Genomic DNA, 16385 nt, shown 5'->3' with positions numbered 1-16385 from the left:
CCTTCTCTATCAGGACATTTTGTTATGTACTTTTGGCTTATCTGGAATGGTAATTTAAGTCTTAGAAAAGCTACATACAAAGCAACGTCCCAACTGAATTCATGTGGCAGTAACATAATACTATTACAGAAACCAGATTAAACCCACACAGAATTCCTTAATTAAATTCTAAGAAAATATTTTCATACCCCAGTACCATAGTAATGTCTCAGAACTTTGTCAAGGGCTTGGTGTCACTTCTGCAAGTTTGATGCATTTACCCTGTCCCTAGTGTCTGTACGCCTAGAAGTCCACCTTCATTTGTACCTATAATATGTTTTCCTTCCATTTCCATTTAAAACTACAGGTTTGTAAGAGGAAAAAATGAAGAACAAAAGCAGATTCGAAAGTGAGCCGCCGAGTGAGTCAGTAGAAACATTAATCTTGCAATAAAACCGAGAGAAAAATTAGTCTGCATTTCTCATGGATAAACCAAGTAGGAACACTTTGGTACTTGTATGTGTTTCACATTCAAGAAATAGTTACCTAAAGTGTTACAAATTGCTGCATAGCTATGTGATAAGAAAACGAAGAAGTGTCAGTTTGATCATTTAAATTTTTCAGGTTTTTTTCAACTAAATTCTATAACTGCATATAATATATATAACTGCATATCTGTTCCCATGTTAAGTAGGCAATTGAAGTAATTCTTTTAGACGTCAACAGAAGTGCAAAGGGAATTTTTAAAGAGGCACAGTAGCTGAAACATAAGAGGATTGTGATTTTGGCATAACATGTAAAGATGACAGCCAAAAGGGATTTGGAACCAATACAGTTGCCCATCTACTTTGGCAAACATCAGCCACAAGCCCATAGCTACCTGACCCTTTAAAGTCACTCAGTCCCACCGTGACGGTGGGAAGAAGCAGAAATTTGCTCTTTCCTGATTTTCTATCCAGCCTATTCTGTACCCAAAGTGGGAGGGGAAAAAAAAAAGGAAGCTTCTAAACCTAGACAATAATCAGAATATGGTCCTCTGTTTATAAATCTTGCATATGGTACTCGGCAAACTCTAGTACAAAACCAGGACAGCTATTCTAAGGTAAGTATATGGTATATAAACCAAGACACCTGCTTGACAATAAAGATACATGCACTATACTCTCATCTGGAAAACCAGCTCAGGAAAACTTTGTGAATGAAAGGCATGACTTGTAGATAGAATCTGCCCTAACATTTTATGTGCCCTGTTTTACCTTTTTGTGTACAAGAACTGTAGGAACAAGAATGCTCATGGGTGAAGGAAGAGGGAAATGGCCTTGCAAACTAGTTATCTGATTTATTTTGTCATTCAATTTTTACATATATAAATGTAATACATTTGAAACCACCTAGAGATTTGTCTCTGGGAACAGAACTGCTTTGTTAAAATTTCCTCTTTGAGCTGGACTTGCCTTTTGAATCATTCACATAGAATCACTACCTTTTATTCACTGATGCTTTCTTTATGCAGTATTTGAAACCCCAGCCCTGTGACCCTGGATGTGAAAGGATGTAAAAAGAATCTGTATCCTTTACTTTTCACTTCAATACAGAAAAACAAGTGACATGATGCTGACTCACTTGTCTGTTGTTGCTGTAGGCAAGCTAAGCCTGTTAACCAGGTGACTAAACTTTCAAGTCCCTGGCAGAAATCTGGGACAGTAATTATATAAATATAGGACAGTGCCAAAATCAATCAAGAACAGCTTCTAAAATGGGACATTTGTCGAAAATGCAACTGTCTTCTGGTTTCAATGACTATTTAGTGGAAAAAAGCCCCACCCAAACCCAAACAAAAAAAAAATAAAACCTACCACACTGGGGACATAAATTACTCCTGTACAGATCAGTATGGGCTTTATTATTATGATACATGGCGACATTGCTACATTAATCCTGTAGTTTTCAAAAGTGCTTTTCTGTGGCTTAGAACTTTCCTTTAGCACTACAGCTCAAACAACAGCTGATCAATGCACATGGAGATTAATGGGGTGAGGAAGGAAGAAGATCATCGTTTGCTCTAATTTTTTTCAATAAATTTTAAAATTTTGATGTGGAAAATGAGAACAATAATACTTTAATATCTAAGAAAGTTATATAAAGAATAGTACATAACATTTGCAGAATACTTTGAAACCATGAATCAAGGAGGATAAAAACAGCGATACTGTAACTTTGTTGCTTATATTCTGTGGTTAGAAGCATGATTTAAAAAAGAAAAAGGAATGAGGTAACTAAAGCAGAAGTAGTTGCCATGAATTTCCTCCTGTGAGTATTCATGCATATTCTGACTAACTTACTACTAGCATTTTAGTATACTTCCAAATACCTACACTTACATGTGTAAGGTCTAAAGCCAAGCTATAGCTAGTAGCTGTAGTAGTAGTGACAAACCCCACAAACTTTGCTTGGCAAGAGGTGTATCACATCAACTATGTGCATACTACCTAGTCTTCCAAAATTGATTACTAGAAGTAGCTATCCAGTGGGTAGACAGACATTCCCGAACAGTAATGTTACACATACATATGTGAGTTTCTTTGAAATGAAAAGGTAGAATCTTTTGCATATCTCTGAACCCTCCTCACAGTCTCTGTTTCCCAAATCAGCCTTGACCCTCTATATTAACCTGTAATTCTCCTTCTCTTTCAGAATTTATATTCAGTCTCTTTCTGGTTTTATAAATGAAAACACTGTGTTTCATAGAAAGCTAACCAGCTGCTTGCTTATTTCAGCCACAAAATCACAATGTATCTTTACTTTTAATTATATCTTGATATCCTATTCCATTATTCAAAATAATGAGTGAAGAGTATCTGCCACGTGATTGTTCAAGTTACTATGTTAAGCCTGCACAAAAAACCCCCTCGCATACAAACACTATCTCACTGTTCCAGGGAAGCCCACACCAGACCTTCTCCCAGGGAAAAAATACGGTAGAGTATATGAACAATTTAAATCGCCTTATTGTCCTTAGTGACTGGATCTCAAATTATTCAAAAGAAGGACCCCCAAGTGCCATTGCTGCTGACATGAAAACTGTACTTCACTGTAGCTGACAAATTTTTATATTTGTATTTCCATAAAAGATGCTTTCATTCTCACATTATTAAATTTAGGGTCATATTTACAGCTTTTCTTTTAAGTTCATAGTCATATTTACAGTTTTCAATTTATCTTTTTCAATTCAGAAGCCATAAATATTTTTAGATCTTTTCTGCTGTGCAATGCAAACACACGGGACTTGGACAGGCTTTAAAACCTTTGCCATGTGTCTGTTTTTAATATGGTCACCCTCTCTATAGGTTAGATTTATTGTTTAATTAGGTGGAAAATGAAAAAATACAAATGAAAGGTCATAATAACAAATACTGACCAACTTGATTCGAAGGAAAGATGGTAAACAAAACCCTCCCCTCCATTTGTTCTTGGAATAACTACAAGTCTGGTCATTTAACGCAGAAGTAGGCTCCATTGGCAAACAAGTTCCTAATGAATTGTATTGCTCAAATAGTAATTGTGTCCCTGCTTGGTGGTTTATGATCATTAACACCTGTGTGTCTTGGGAGCTGTAAAAGCCATTCTGTTTGCTATGGAAACATCGAACTGGGAAAAAGGCAGGCACAAAAGTGGTTACTGCATCCCTGCACTGGGGACAAGATTCACACGATGCTCAAATGAAGAGACCAAGGAGAAAAAATAAACCTTCCCGGAGCACACTGAACCGTGTGAGTGTGTATTTATATATGCATTTTTCTTTAATTATTTCTGCTTTTAGCACTCTTCCAGCTTAAAGTGAGTTTGTACAGGTTTCTGTGATTTGAAGGGCTACTGATGTGCTTTTTGAAGAGCACAAATATTTATGAGCTTGATTAAAAAAGAACAAGGGAAAACCATAGCCCAGACTAAATCTCTTGACTGGCAAGAGATAGTTGTGAAGATCGCCCCTATACTAAACAGAATTATAAATGAGATATTCTTTTTAGGAAACAGAAATCCAGATAGCCTTAAGTAAGTTTCTTAAATCACTATATAACACAGAAAGGAACGACTCCATCCATATGATGATCTCCATCAAGTTCTTGAATTCCCAAGTTCTCAAAGTTTTTAAGTGTTTAGAGCCATAATCAAACTTCAGGGCTCTAAAATAGTGCTGAATAGTAACTAAAAATCATAACTGCCTTGAACCCCAAATACTTCTCTTATTATTCCAGTACTTCAAAGTTTTATATAAATTAATGATAATTGAATCTCAGGTTCATGGTCTGGTATCTCGCTGTCCCCTTAGAGGAGCTATTACCATGGTGATAAGATTGCTTAAATTAAGCTGTCTTTTTCCACAGGACTTGGCTCATTGCCAGTGCAGTGAAGGGAGATTTCAGTCCATTCAGCACAGCATTAACCTTACTGCCAATACTGCTAAATGGGTTAGAGGAACTAGAAAGAAATTTGATCTAAAAAAGGAAGGAACAAGCAAATACGTAAAATACTGGACTTAAAAAAAACCCCACCATTCTGAAACAAAATCAAAATAAGGTATGTTTTATATTTAGACTGAAAACTTAAAAATTCTAATGCTTGGGTAATCTAAAAGCAAAACTTTACTCAAAATAAGCATGTCCAATGGTTTATCCATGAGCAAACTGTAACAGACTGTAGGGAAGATCAGAAATAACGTCAGGTAAAAATTCCTATTTAATGTCTATTTTTTTTTTTATTTGGGAATTTGATTGAAGTGGGAAAATAAATAGCAAACACCAAAAACCCCCAACAAACAACCCACAAAAAAAGCAAGGTATGAAAAGAAATACTGAGTCAATTAAGACGACATGGAGAAAATGAAAAACATTCCTTTGAATTGCCAGGGTTTAATACATACTCCAGAAAAAGCAGTAAGGTATGTTCAGATGGGGCTGTCAGAGATAATGACAATGTATTACACTGCAAATCATAAGATTTGAAACATTAGGGCAAAGTATCTATGAAACCTGAAAAAACAATTATTTTAGTGGAAAGGAAGGGAATAGGCAATAGGTTTCAAGCACTTTATTCTGGGAGAGAAGAAAAAAAAAATCAATTTATGTAAGAGCGCAATAACATTACCCTAAAAAGGAGAATCAATGTTTCCTGTGTTTTTATGTGGTGTGAGAGATCCTCGCAGTCTTTTTCTGGCAATACTTACACACTATTTTTCCGTGTGACAATGAAATTACTGCATGTTCATAAGTCATTTTAATAATGAATATGTTTTTTCCAGCCTGTGAGTGCATGCATACAGAAAGAGTCTGCACTGGCATTTACAGGCACATTACAGAACTGAAGGCTGCAGCTGTCAGTCAGCACTTTGAGCCGCTACACCTCCTGCAGGTACAGCTCTTCTCCAGTTTTTTCATCAACAACTCCACCTGTGACATGTCCTCTGAAGTTTTAAACGTGTTCCTAATTCTTATTTTCATTTGGGTTGCTTATAGTCAGAGCAACTACCAGAGTTAGAGAACTGGCCTTGGCAATGCCGTACGTTTAGACTGTATTCTTGGCTTTGCCAAAAGCTGGTGGGATGCTGAACAGGTAATTCTGCCTTGCCAAGTCAGTCTCCTATTAAACAGTTGGTTTAGTAAGCTGGGTCTTGACAAAACTGTGCGGGGGATTAGTCTGTGCATATAACACCTCTAGACAAAGTATGAGACAGAATTTCTGATTCGCCCTTTACTATAAAAATATAACAAAGTTTTACTGTACAAAAATCTTCCAGAACATATACCTCAGTATACATCTTTACTGCAGCCCTTTGCAGTCTAATCTACAGTTTCAAATTCTAATTACAAAAGAATAGATGTTTAATCAGAATACTGCAAACATTTTCAGAACTACAGATATTTTTTTTAACCTAAATATGACACATTATCATTATAAGTAAACCCATAAACTTGCTTAATTTCTGACTGTCCAGAGTGAACAGGATTTACAGTCACACAATTAGTTCTAGGAAATCTTTTCCTGTCTGAAAATTCTCTCATATTATGTGGCTGGAGATAACTGATGCAAACACATGTGTTGTTTATGAATTAGCAGAAGATAGAATTGGAAGAAAAGCTGAACATGTGCATTCTGATTTTTGCCTGGTCGTTACAGTACAGAATACATTACTGTCTAAGTCTTCTTTTTAATTGCAAATGTTCCAAATAAAACAAACAAACAAACAACTGCTCAGACATATTCGGTATGTACACATTAGGAAGATTTGGTACTATGCAGGTTTAGCACAGAAACAGAGCTACCATTGACACATTTCCCTTTATTTTTGTAGGATATTCCTATTATTTTGCAGGATTATTTTTAATGGGCAGCTAAACATTAATGGAGAAGGAAAGCAAGGGAATCCACGCATTAGGCCAAAGTATCTGTATAATTCCAGCTAAACCATTCCTTGTTAAAGCAAGAAAAAACAAGCTGCAAAGCCCTTCTTTTTCTCTAAGGCTGTGCTGCGTACTATAGAATTCTGGGAAGTGGTGATCACAAATGTTTTTTATTACAATGTTCCTCTGCTGTACCACTTGTCTGCACATAAACTGCAGATACATCTTGGCAAACAGTCTCACAGATTCTACTTCCAGATTATATAGCCTTTCAGCCAGCTTCGCCAGAGGCTGCAGCTAGCTACCAGAGGGTGTATGAAATCAGCTGAAACAACCAGTGAAGGGCAGGAACGTGGAAAATTCCCAGACTTCGTGAATCACTGACGTGTAGCCCACAGTATGTTTTCCCGTCTGAACTCCTAATCCACTGCACAGCCCTTTCGTCAGTATCCAATTCTATAACTATGAATATAACTATATATCTATTTATTTGTCCTTTATGAAAAGTTTCCAGTTTGCAAAAATAATCAGAAACTAGAAAAATTAAACTAAGCTCAAAAGAGACTTAAAATTGCAAAGTATTTTCCCCAATGAGGTCTGAGAAGAATATAGCGAGCAGGGATGCAGAAAGGCTAAACAAGATCTACCTAACTGTTAATTGGAGAGAACTAAAAGGTAATTAATGGGTGCAGACCATCCAGGGATCGGCTTTACATGCAGCAGAACACATAGATATATAAGCTTGTTACACCAGAAATGACAGAGATTTATCTTTACAAAGATTGTGGAAACAGAAGCTTCTAGCTTTAGAAGGACTAGTTGAACTAAAATTTTGTTTATATTCGCTCTTGGAGAAAAGTTTCCATCCTCCTTGATTCTTTTTGTGATTTGTCATTAAGACAAATAAGGAAAGCTTTATTTCATAATTAATTATCTTACGCTTCAATCCCAACTTAATAGCTTCTCAGAGAAAAAAAAAAATTGACATGTCTGATTAGCAGCAGTTAAGTGTTTAAAGATTTATACTGAAATTACATTTTGCAATAAAATAAAAACAACCTTCCTATAAAAGAACAAAAAATTAGGTTTCAGTGATTAACTGTGCTAACTGGCCCTTTTGGACATATGTGCATTAAAAAGAAAACACTTGTATGCATAAGACCTTGTATTTCCTGGGTCAGATTAGTTGGATGTCAGATATGCATCCGTTTCACCCAACACTTTCTCAGCAAGCCATGCACTTGACATGTTTTAAAATGCCCAAACCCCAAGGATCCGCAGTCAAACCTCCTTGGTGCTCCGTTCACAATGAAAAGGGAGAAAGTTGTAGAAAATCAGGCTTGTTTTAAGCATCAAGTCAGCAAATACAGCTGTAGTTAAGAGCCGCCAAATTAGCTAATACTTATCAGGAACAAAAAAAAAAAAAAAAAAAGCTTATTATAGCCAAAAAGACTGAGGAAACTATGTTTACCTCTATGGCAGAACTCTGGGTACCAGAACACAGGTTTATTGAATACAGAATGTTTTTGCTTTCAACTATTTTTCAGAGAAGATTATTTGTGTAAATTGTGAATGACCCTGGTGTGGGACCCTCGCTTCCCCAGCTCCCAGAGGTAAGGCTCTCCATGCTCAATACTTGTCTTGGCCCTGTATCATTTCTCCATTACCTAATGATGATCAAATAATATTTTTGTGTATATATGCAATAAAACGTTTAACATACACATTGAGGAAAATATTATTTTCATATTACTTCCTATCTTTCCTTATCCATAGCATAGCTACAGCCTGAACCTTGACTCCAGGAGCGCCAGAGTACATCAATTAAACAAAAGTGCTATTTGCTCATTACAAAACAGCCCTGGGAGAATGTGGCAGGGTGAGACAAGTACCCAAGTACACTACTCTGAAGCATCTATGCAATCTACACACCTTAAGGAAATCAGTGTCTTCCGAAACTTTGCAAAACACATGCTTTTATGAGCATTAATGATCTGGCCGTATCAAGTAAGGCTTCACATGGCTACGCGATGTGGCCTCAACTCAAAATGCACTGCCACGTCCTGAATGGCAAACTCTTAATTCCCCATCCCCATCTCACGTCAACGTCAGTCCTCCTTACTGTTTTTTCTAAAAAAAACCCACATTTGAGTTAAGTTGTGCCCAACAGGTGGGTCTGTACCTGGTTTCCAGCGGTATGTTGCTGTTCAAGACCCAGCTGTTATGGAGATGCACAGAATCTTGAGTACTCGTGGGGGGAGTCGGGGCAGCAGGACTGGGCTGGCTGCGGGTGGTCATGGATCTTCTCTGGAGAGAATCAGCTGTCGGAGGTGGCTTTCTGGCACAGGTGCATGCATGTGGTGGTGGAGGTGGCGGCGGGAGGGGTCTGAAGGTGAACTGGTTATGTGGGCTACCTGGCATATCTGGAACAACAAAGAAAAGGCAAAAAAACCCACAGAGAGTTATTATTTTATAAAGATCAAGAGAGCATGAGCATAATATATTAGCTGTTGGGATGAAAGCGTTGTGCTTTATCAAGTTGTTAACCCAGCTGCCTGTACAATTTTGTTGCAACATGTGAAATAATTTAAAATATAACACTACTGAAACTAAGAGTAACAGATACAGACACACATCCTCCAGCACTGCAGTTCAGTAGTTCAACAAAAGCAAAGAAGAAAAAGGACAAAAAAGAAGATACAACATTCATTTAATTGTCATAGGATTATTTGGGGATGAGGGTAAAGAACAAATAAATCAAGCTGACATCAAACTGCAGCACAGATACCAACTGATTTAATGAGGTATAATTCTCATTTAAGAGCATCTGCTTAAAAATAGACACAGTGTAAGAATTAGTCTTGCACCTCAAATCAAGGCAGAAAATAACTGTATTCCAACTGCTGAACAAACACCTTCCGTAAAACAAAGTTACCACGTTTCTGCCAGTCTGTTACTGCGTTTGCTAAATGAGACCTGGGAAAAGCCCCCCTCCAAGGCTGCCCAAGCACTAACCATCCCGATACCCGGAGAAAAGGTTTTATGGCAGCTCAAGGCAGATGAGCTGGCAAGGAGCTCACAGCCACCAGACCAGGTCGTGAAGGAGGAGGGAAATAGGCGTGTGTGGGTACCTGAGGCCCCCCGACCCGTGCTGCCGCTGCCCCGCGGGACCCCCAGCGCCCCCCAGCCCCAGAGAGGGATGCTCTGACTGCAGGGTCCTGCCCTGCGCTAGCGCTGCTACGCGGCTTTATGGTGGCTCAGCCCGTGCCAGTGAGCTTAAATCCTCCTGCAAAAAAACAACCAAGATACAAATATGGTGTAAGGGTTCTTTGAAGGGACAATAAAATCCTGTTTTCTCTGCTTCCCACAAGAGCCTCCCAAGCCTCTCAGTACAGCCAGAAACACAGCTATGGAGAACTGAGGCAAGACATTCCTTTTTAAATGAACAATAACAAATACTTTGCAAAGAAGACGTTGATAAAAATTGCTGCCAGATTGGGTGAACTGTGAAGCTATTAAACTCAAACTCTTCCAGCTAATTTACCTCAGTGTCTACCTAACACAGCTTTTGTCCCATTTCTGTACTCACCCTCACTCTCCCTTTTACCTTAGCAGCCATCCAGTTAAATTTGCACAAAACCAGCTGGAGCAGAGCTCTGATGAACCTGCAAAAATTCCCTGCAAGGAATTGTTGTTGCCATCCATTTACAACACATACTTTCTTTAAATTATGACATGATGTGTCTTCAAGGTGAAAGATGAAAGTATGCCCCTTCCCTTCTCGGAATGGCTGGAAGAAAAAAAAGCCTGTTTTTTCTCTGTGACAGTCACAATTTACCCCAACTGGAGAAACAAGGTTGTTTAGTGCTCCACATAAGCTTTTCTATGCTGTGGTAAGCAAAGCTGTCATGGATTTGGCCCAGGCTTAATCCTTTTAATTTCATTGATCTTTTATCAAGGCAGCATTCTTACAGTTGCATTAATGTTTATGCTGTAGTATTAGTTTGCATACACCAGAAAAGCATTTCTAAGCATATTAGAAAATTGGAGACCTCAGTAAATTAAATCACTGCAGTCAACAGTCCAGAGCTCTGAAATAATCTGCTAAGGCACTTTCATATAATAATTAATCTCAGTAAATCCTGTATCCTGCTATTTTAGAATTGAAAGCTACCCAAATTTTGGACATAATATTTGATGTCCAGCATCCTCAAGTATTTGATCAATGACATTCCCTTACTTAGTGGTATCAATCTTAAATCCACTTTACAGAAAATTTGCAGGATTATTATACAACCTATAATTTGCATGACAAGCCGTTTTAATGGTTGTGCCACTGTCCTGTTAGAAAATTGCTGATCTCTGCCAGGACAGGCAGTTAGGCTCTACAAGGTACATTAAAAGCTACGCAGTGAACGCCGAGCAGCCAAGGTGACTGCTTCTAGAGGTAAATGGGAAAAAGCTGTATAACCCATACGGCAACGCATCGTTTAGTCCCCTTCCTCCCCTTTTACCTGCACTGTCCCTACCCCGTCAATAGCATGCCATTACCTGACAAATAGTTTAGTCTCTTCCATGCAATAGACCGATTCTGCTCTGTGAACCACTAAGTTGGAAGGGTTGGTAGGGTACCTCATATATCCCAGTGCAATGTATCACTATACATTAACACATCAGATTTCCTGGGGGATTTCTTTTTAATTAACCACACTTGTCACCCCTTCGTCCAGCTACTGGCATCACAGAAAACCTCACATCAGATTCTGAAGTACTTTGGTGATTTAAAGACAAGTCTTCTGCACCAGGCCTTCACTTCAGTGAAGCATGGCAAATTCATTACGCTGAGAATCAGCCTGAGTTTCCAATTAGTTTTTACAGACTTTCTAATTTGGCAAAGTTATTTTTATTTTGCTTGAAACTAAGTCTACACCTCATTAACTTTATTTTTATACCAAAAAAATGTTGCTTGGGATATAAAGCAGCATTATATCTGAATATGCACACTTACAATTCTTCAGGACTCTGAATAGTAGACTCTGTAAAATAACTTAATGCAAAATCATTTAAATACCTAAAAAGTGATATGATGCAAGATAATTTGTCTAAAGCTAACAAGTTTCCAAAATGTATGGGAGTGATATAGAAATGAGCTCAGTTATAAATTTTTATCCTGTTGCTATTGTTCAGCATAATGATATCGATAATAACTGCTGGCTTTATTTTTAGTGGTAGCTAATAATGTTCAGATTTTTAAATTTTGTTACATCAAAAAGTCTAGGTATTATATGCAAATACAGTGTTGTTTTCAATGCATTCATTGATGTGGTGGATGTTTCCATTCATCTAAAAATGTAACTATAAAACACGATTTCAGCTCAATCTGAACAGAACATTTACAATAATTTCCTTCAAATCAGATTTTCCTCTGAGGTGCACCCAAGCCAGAAGAGATGCTCTTGGTCCTCACTTCTGGCCTTCTCATCTGACCTTGCATTTCGCCATTTCTTTTTTTTTAGAGACCAAAGAAGTTGTTTAGCAAATGTCTATATTTTTCCACTGAGAATTCAGTATTTTTAAATAGTTCCCTCATTTCAGCACAGCAAATCTAGAACTGTGATGTCTTCTGAAAAGATTTATGCAACATTCTGCTGCTTTGCTGTGTATTGGATCTGCTTCGCTTTACTCTTAATTCATACACTCCCCATCCAGTCCACAAACTCCACTAAAATTCTTCCTGCCACCTTTTTTTTTTTCTTTTTGTGATTTTGCTTTCATTCTTCAATAACGATGTTAATTTGTTTAGCTATTCCATTTTGAGCTGCTTCCCAAACTCCATGGACTCACTCCAACAGAGAAACCTCTGCATTGATGCTAGCTATAAACAGCAAAACTTTTCCTTGTAATTCTGCTAGTTTGAAGGATTTCTACTTGCTCTCCTTTCTTTGAAGTTTGAAGGGAGGAGCTCTGCTTCTGTCCCGAATGTTTCTTCTTCCTTGGTTCTGACTTACTCTTTTGGATGGCCCTTCAGCAATATTGATCACAGGCTGCTCCATGGCAGTTGCATAACGGAGCAGGAACCCCGCAGCTATGATGTGCAGACATCAACAGCTCCTCTTCAGCCGCCGAGGTCTGCTACTACTGCTTTTGCCTTCAGGAGATGTAATAACTCAGATCTCGCTTTTTTACTAAGCCTCTGCCTTTCAGAAAGTGGAAGGTTAGTTACCTTAGACACTTCCCCTATGCTACCACGTCAGCTGAGTGCTGCTGTTCTGCTCAAAAGGTACAGGAGGCACAGACCAACGGACAACAGCAGCATCAACAACCTCATTTTCCTTAAGAGTCAGGTTAAAATGCCTGTGTAGTCATAAACACGTAGCCAAACTGCTTTCCAGACTGAGAAAAAATAAGCAAGCAGCTTTATCAACTAGTTAGCACCTGATTAAAATTAGTTTTGAAAATAAGCCAGGACTTTGCTGAAGTATTTTCCTAACAGTTTTGAAGTATATGCTACTATACTTTTTGGACCCACATAGAAAGATGGGGTAATTTAATTGTTTTATCATTTAGTGACAAGATTACACTAGCCAGTGTCATTAATAAGTATATCAGAGAGAATATATTCAAATCATTGAACATTAAAAGGTTTGCATCTAACCTGTAGTGCTTTTGAGATATTTTTGATTTGAACTGAAAGTTCCTAAATTCATTATTTATTGGTACGTTTGCAGCATGAATTAGCTTGCCATCCATTATTAAATGAATGAAATAGCAACATATGTTCAGAGAGTTTAGTTTAGCTTATTTCAAAGTTCTATGGGTATACTACTGCTCAGTTACAAAACAGTCTGGAATTTTTTTCTCAAGCAGAGATGAAGGAGCATCATGGTCACTGAAGAACTGCAAAAGATTCAGTGCAGGGAAGACAGAATCTGAATGCTTAAGGCTGGAGCTAAAAAGCACAGAAAAAAATTTCTCAGTTTTACAATGAGATTTATGCTCCAAGTCTAGGAAGACAAACTATGATTTAGATGTAGGTGCTACCATTGCAGAGCACTGGTTCTGTTATATGTTAATATGCTTATTTGGTGCTGTGTAAGTCTTTACACCCTTTTCTTTCCATTCTAAAATTTAAACTCTTTTTCTCTCTATGCACCAATGACCCTACCAAGCCCCTGATTATTTGTTGCGTACCTCTGAATTCCTTTCATTTTTGGCATCACACATTTGGAGAAAAGGTGGACACAAAAAAAAACTTGTGTATGAAATTGGTCTATTGATGTATAAATTTACGTTGTGTTTCAGTCATCTATTCTACACTTGCTTCTTCTGATGTAGCTCAGCATTTAGCTGGCCTACCTTACTTGCAAAATGCTTTGCTTCCACAACATTGTCAGACCACTAGGATATAAAAGTATCCAACCAATACCTTTAATACCAACTTACCTTTAGATTATTGTTTTGCTGTATATAACTTTTTTCTCAGCCTTACTACACAGTAAATCTTCCCGAACAAAAAATACCAAGCAGCTCTAAAGAATTCTGCAAACCATATGGTTTTATGCAAAATAAAGCTTATAATGTAATGAAAGCTTATAAACGAAAGGTCATACGGACTCAAAGTTTACACACAAAGTAGAAGAGATTTAGAGACCTCCAGAGAGCAGTAGGACTTCCTGACACAGCCAACTGACTCATGCCCATGGTGCTTTCAGCTCGCCCCTGCTGCAGCAGATGGTCCTTGCTGAGCAGGTTGGGATGGCCCAGAACAGACTGAGGGCGGGAGGGACCAGTTAAGCATCAGGGATCATCAAAGGTCTCTGGGCCCTTTATCTATCCGTTCAAGTATGCCCTGAAGTAGCCAAGTATATAATTTCATATTATACTGCCAGCCTAAGAGTAGCATGAATCCTACATATCATTATTTAGGCTGTGCTGAAAACAAAGCACAGCACGTAAAAAAAAAAAAAAAAACCAACAAAAAACCAGAGTTCTTATGCCATGTACTTTGAATGGTGTCAATAAGCATAAACTACAGCTGGATTTACGTTGTAATAATGTAATGATGTCAAAGAAATGCATAATATTTAAACACTCAGTCCAATGTGTTCATATGGATCCCAGTAAATGTTCCCTTCATGTTCTCAGTATCACATATGTTCCATTCCCTTGAATCCCTTACAATTATACACACACACACACACTAACAGCTTCTAACTTGTAATTTGTGGATCATTTTAACAAAAAGATATTTGGTAAATAAGAAACCTAATAATTCCCTAATGCTAACAGAAACTTATTTCCCCTTCAGCCTTTCCAAGTTTAGCCATATTTTAAAATGAAATATGATGCAATTCAACTCTTTTTAAAACACAAGTAACATTTACATTGAATGTTGTATGGTCTAACTGTGCAGGAAAAAAAACCTGTTCTGCATATAAGCTGCAAGGACATTAAGGAGTTCTTACAATGGCGGCACTGCATTTCCTTTTCAATTTTTACATTAAAAGTCAAAACTTGTACTGTAAGACCTACATGACTATATTTTCTAGACACTCATAATGGACTGAATTCTAGGAAACCTTACAAAAACATAATTATCCAGTTTTGAGCACCAGAGTAAAAAAGCACGATGGGAGCATCACCAGGAAGTCTCTCTTTAAAACACTGTTGCTTTTACAGAAATGAATGTTTTATGTTTCTTTAATTCTGTTTAATACGATCTCTTGTGAAATAGTGCTAAACTCAGCTAAAACTCCTTCTGAAGTCCATATTTATTTAGAGTGGACTAATATGAGCCTGGGATTTCCCCCTTACTTTAATGTACATTTTTGGTCCATTTCTAACAAAAAAAATGATGGATTGCTTAAACTCTACTAGAAAATCTTCGCAAATTAAATAGTATAAATGGACAAATTAAATAGTATAAATGGACTTTATCACCTGCATATGATATGGATATTAAGTATCAATGCCTTTAAACTTCTAGCAACAGAGAGCACAAGGAATTTTCATTAGCAGGAATCTTATATTCACCAGTAATTTGCTATCATTGTCGCATGTCAGGATGGTAGCATGCTGAGCTCTATTTCTGGTAAAACATCAATTAGTAGCATGATAAAAGTGAAAAAATATGGAAGATCTCATAGTGTTTTGAAAAATAAATCAGAAGTATCTCAAAAGTGTCTCTGCAAACAAACTTTTTCTTGATTCAGCTGCAGGAAGATGTGGGAGAATTTTTCAAGCAAAAGAATGGAGGTTAGAACTCGTTAAAGAAGGAAAGGCAGTGATTTATCCCTAGGGACCTATCACATGGCCATCCTTTCCAACTTTGCTGACAGTATGCATTTAATAATATTCTGCTTTTCAAGACTCAAAAAATCCTGGCATCTGTCGTCTTTGTACCATATATTTAACTTGTCAGTTTTTCTTTGTACAATTATTGAAATAAGACTGATATACTCTTTTTTTTTTTAAAGATGTGCATGGGAGAGTGTTTTTTTTTTTTTCCCTGATGATAGAAACGTTAATATACTCAAACCAAAAGAAGGCTTTGTGGGACCAAAGCTATATTTTTTTTTTTCTCCAGCTATATCAGCTGGTGCAATGAAAGACATTACCTTTCCTGACAAAGTTTGCCTCACTTAGAGACACTCATATCTGTAGCCCATTAGAGCTACAGTAGCACTACTCCTCCTTAATTAACCCCATCACTCAGTGTTTTAACTTGGGAGCCTGATTGCTGAAGTGGAATAATTTTGGACATAAACATTGCGCTATAAGACGCCACTCTCTGTGCTGTAGTTTGTAACCAGAAATGAGTTTCAGGTTGTAACGCTGTGTACTGTGGATAAGATGCAAGTTTTAAATGTTATCATGCAGAAGCACCTGACAATATAAACACACTGATGCATGTTTATATAAAATAAACATTGCCAGAGGGGAGTGAAGTGCTAGAGCTCCTGAGGTGCTTTTATTCTGCTGAACTGTCTGAATTATAGCTTAGTTCTA

At 37.4% G+C, this 16385-nt stretch overlaps 1 protein-coding gene across 2 annotated transcripts in view; it reads right to left on the bottom strand.

Moving 5' to 3' along the window:
• TENM1 (teneurin transmembrane protein 1) overlaps positions 1 to 16385 on the bottom strand; it is a 348410-nt gene that overhangs the window by 159793 nt on the left and 172232 nt on the right. For both annotated transcript variants that reach the window (XM_055727477.1, XM_055727478.1), the window contains exon 4: positions 8560 to 8800. In XM_055727477.1, the coding sequence (XP_055583452.1) occupies positions 8560 to 8800 (241 nt within the window). The remainder of the gene's footprint in view (positions 1 to 8559; positions 8801 to 16385) is intronic.

Source organism: Falco cherrug, chromosome 15 (genome assembly GCF_023634085.1).
Source record: "Falco cherrug isolate bFalChe1 chromosome 15, bFalChe1.pri, whole genome shotgun sequence".
Lineage (NCBI taxonomy): Eukaryota > Metazoa > Chordata > Aves > Falconiformes > Falconidae > Falco > Falco cherrug.
Note: the sequence above shows the minus strand (reverse complement) of the source record. Positions and strands in the feature narration are given on the sequence as shown.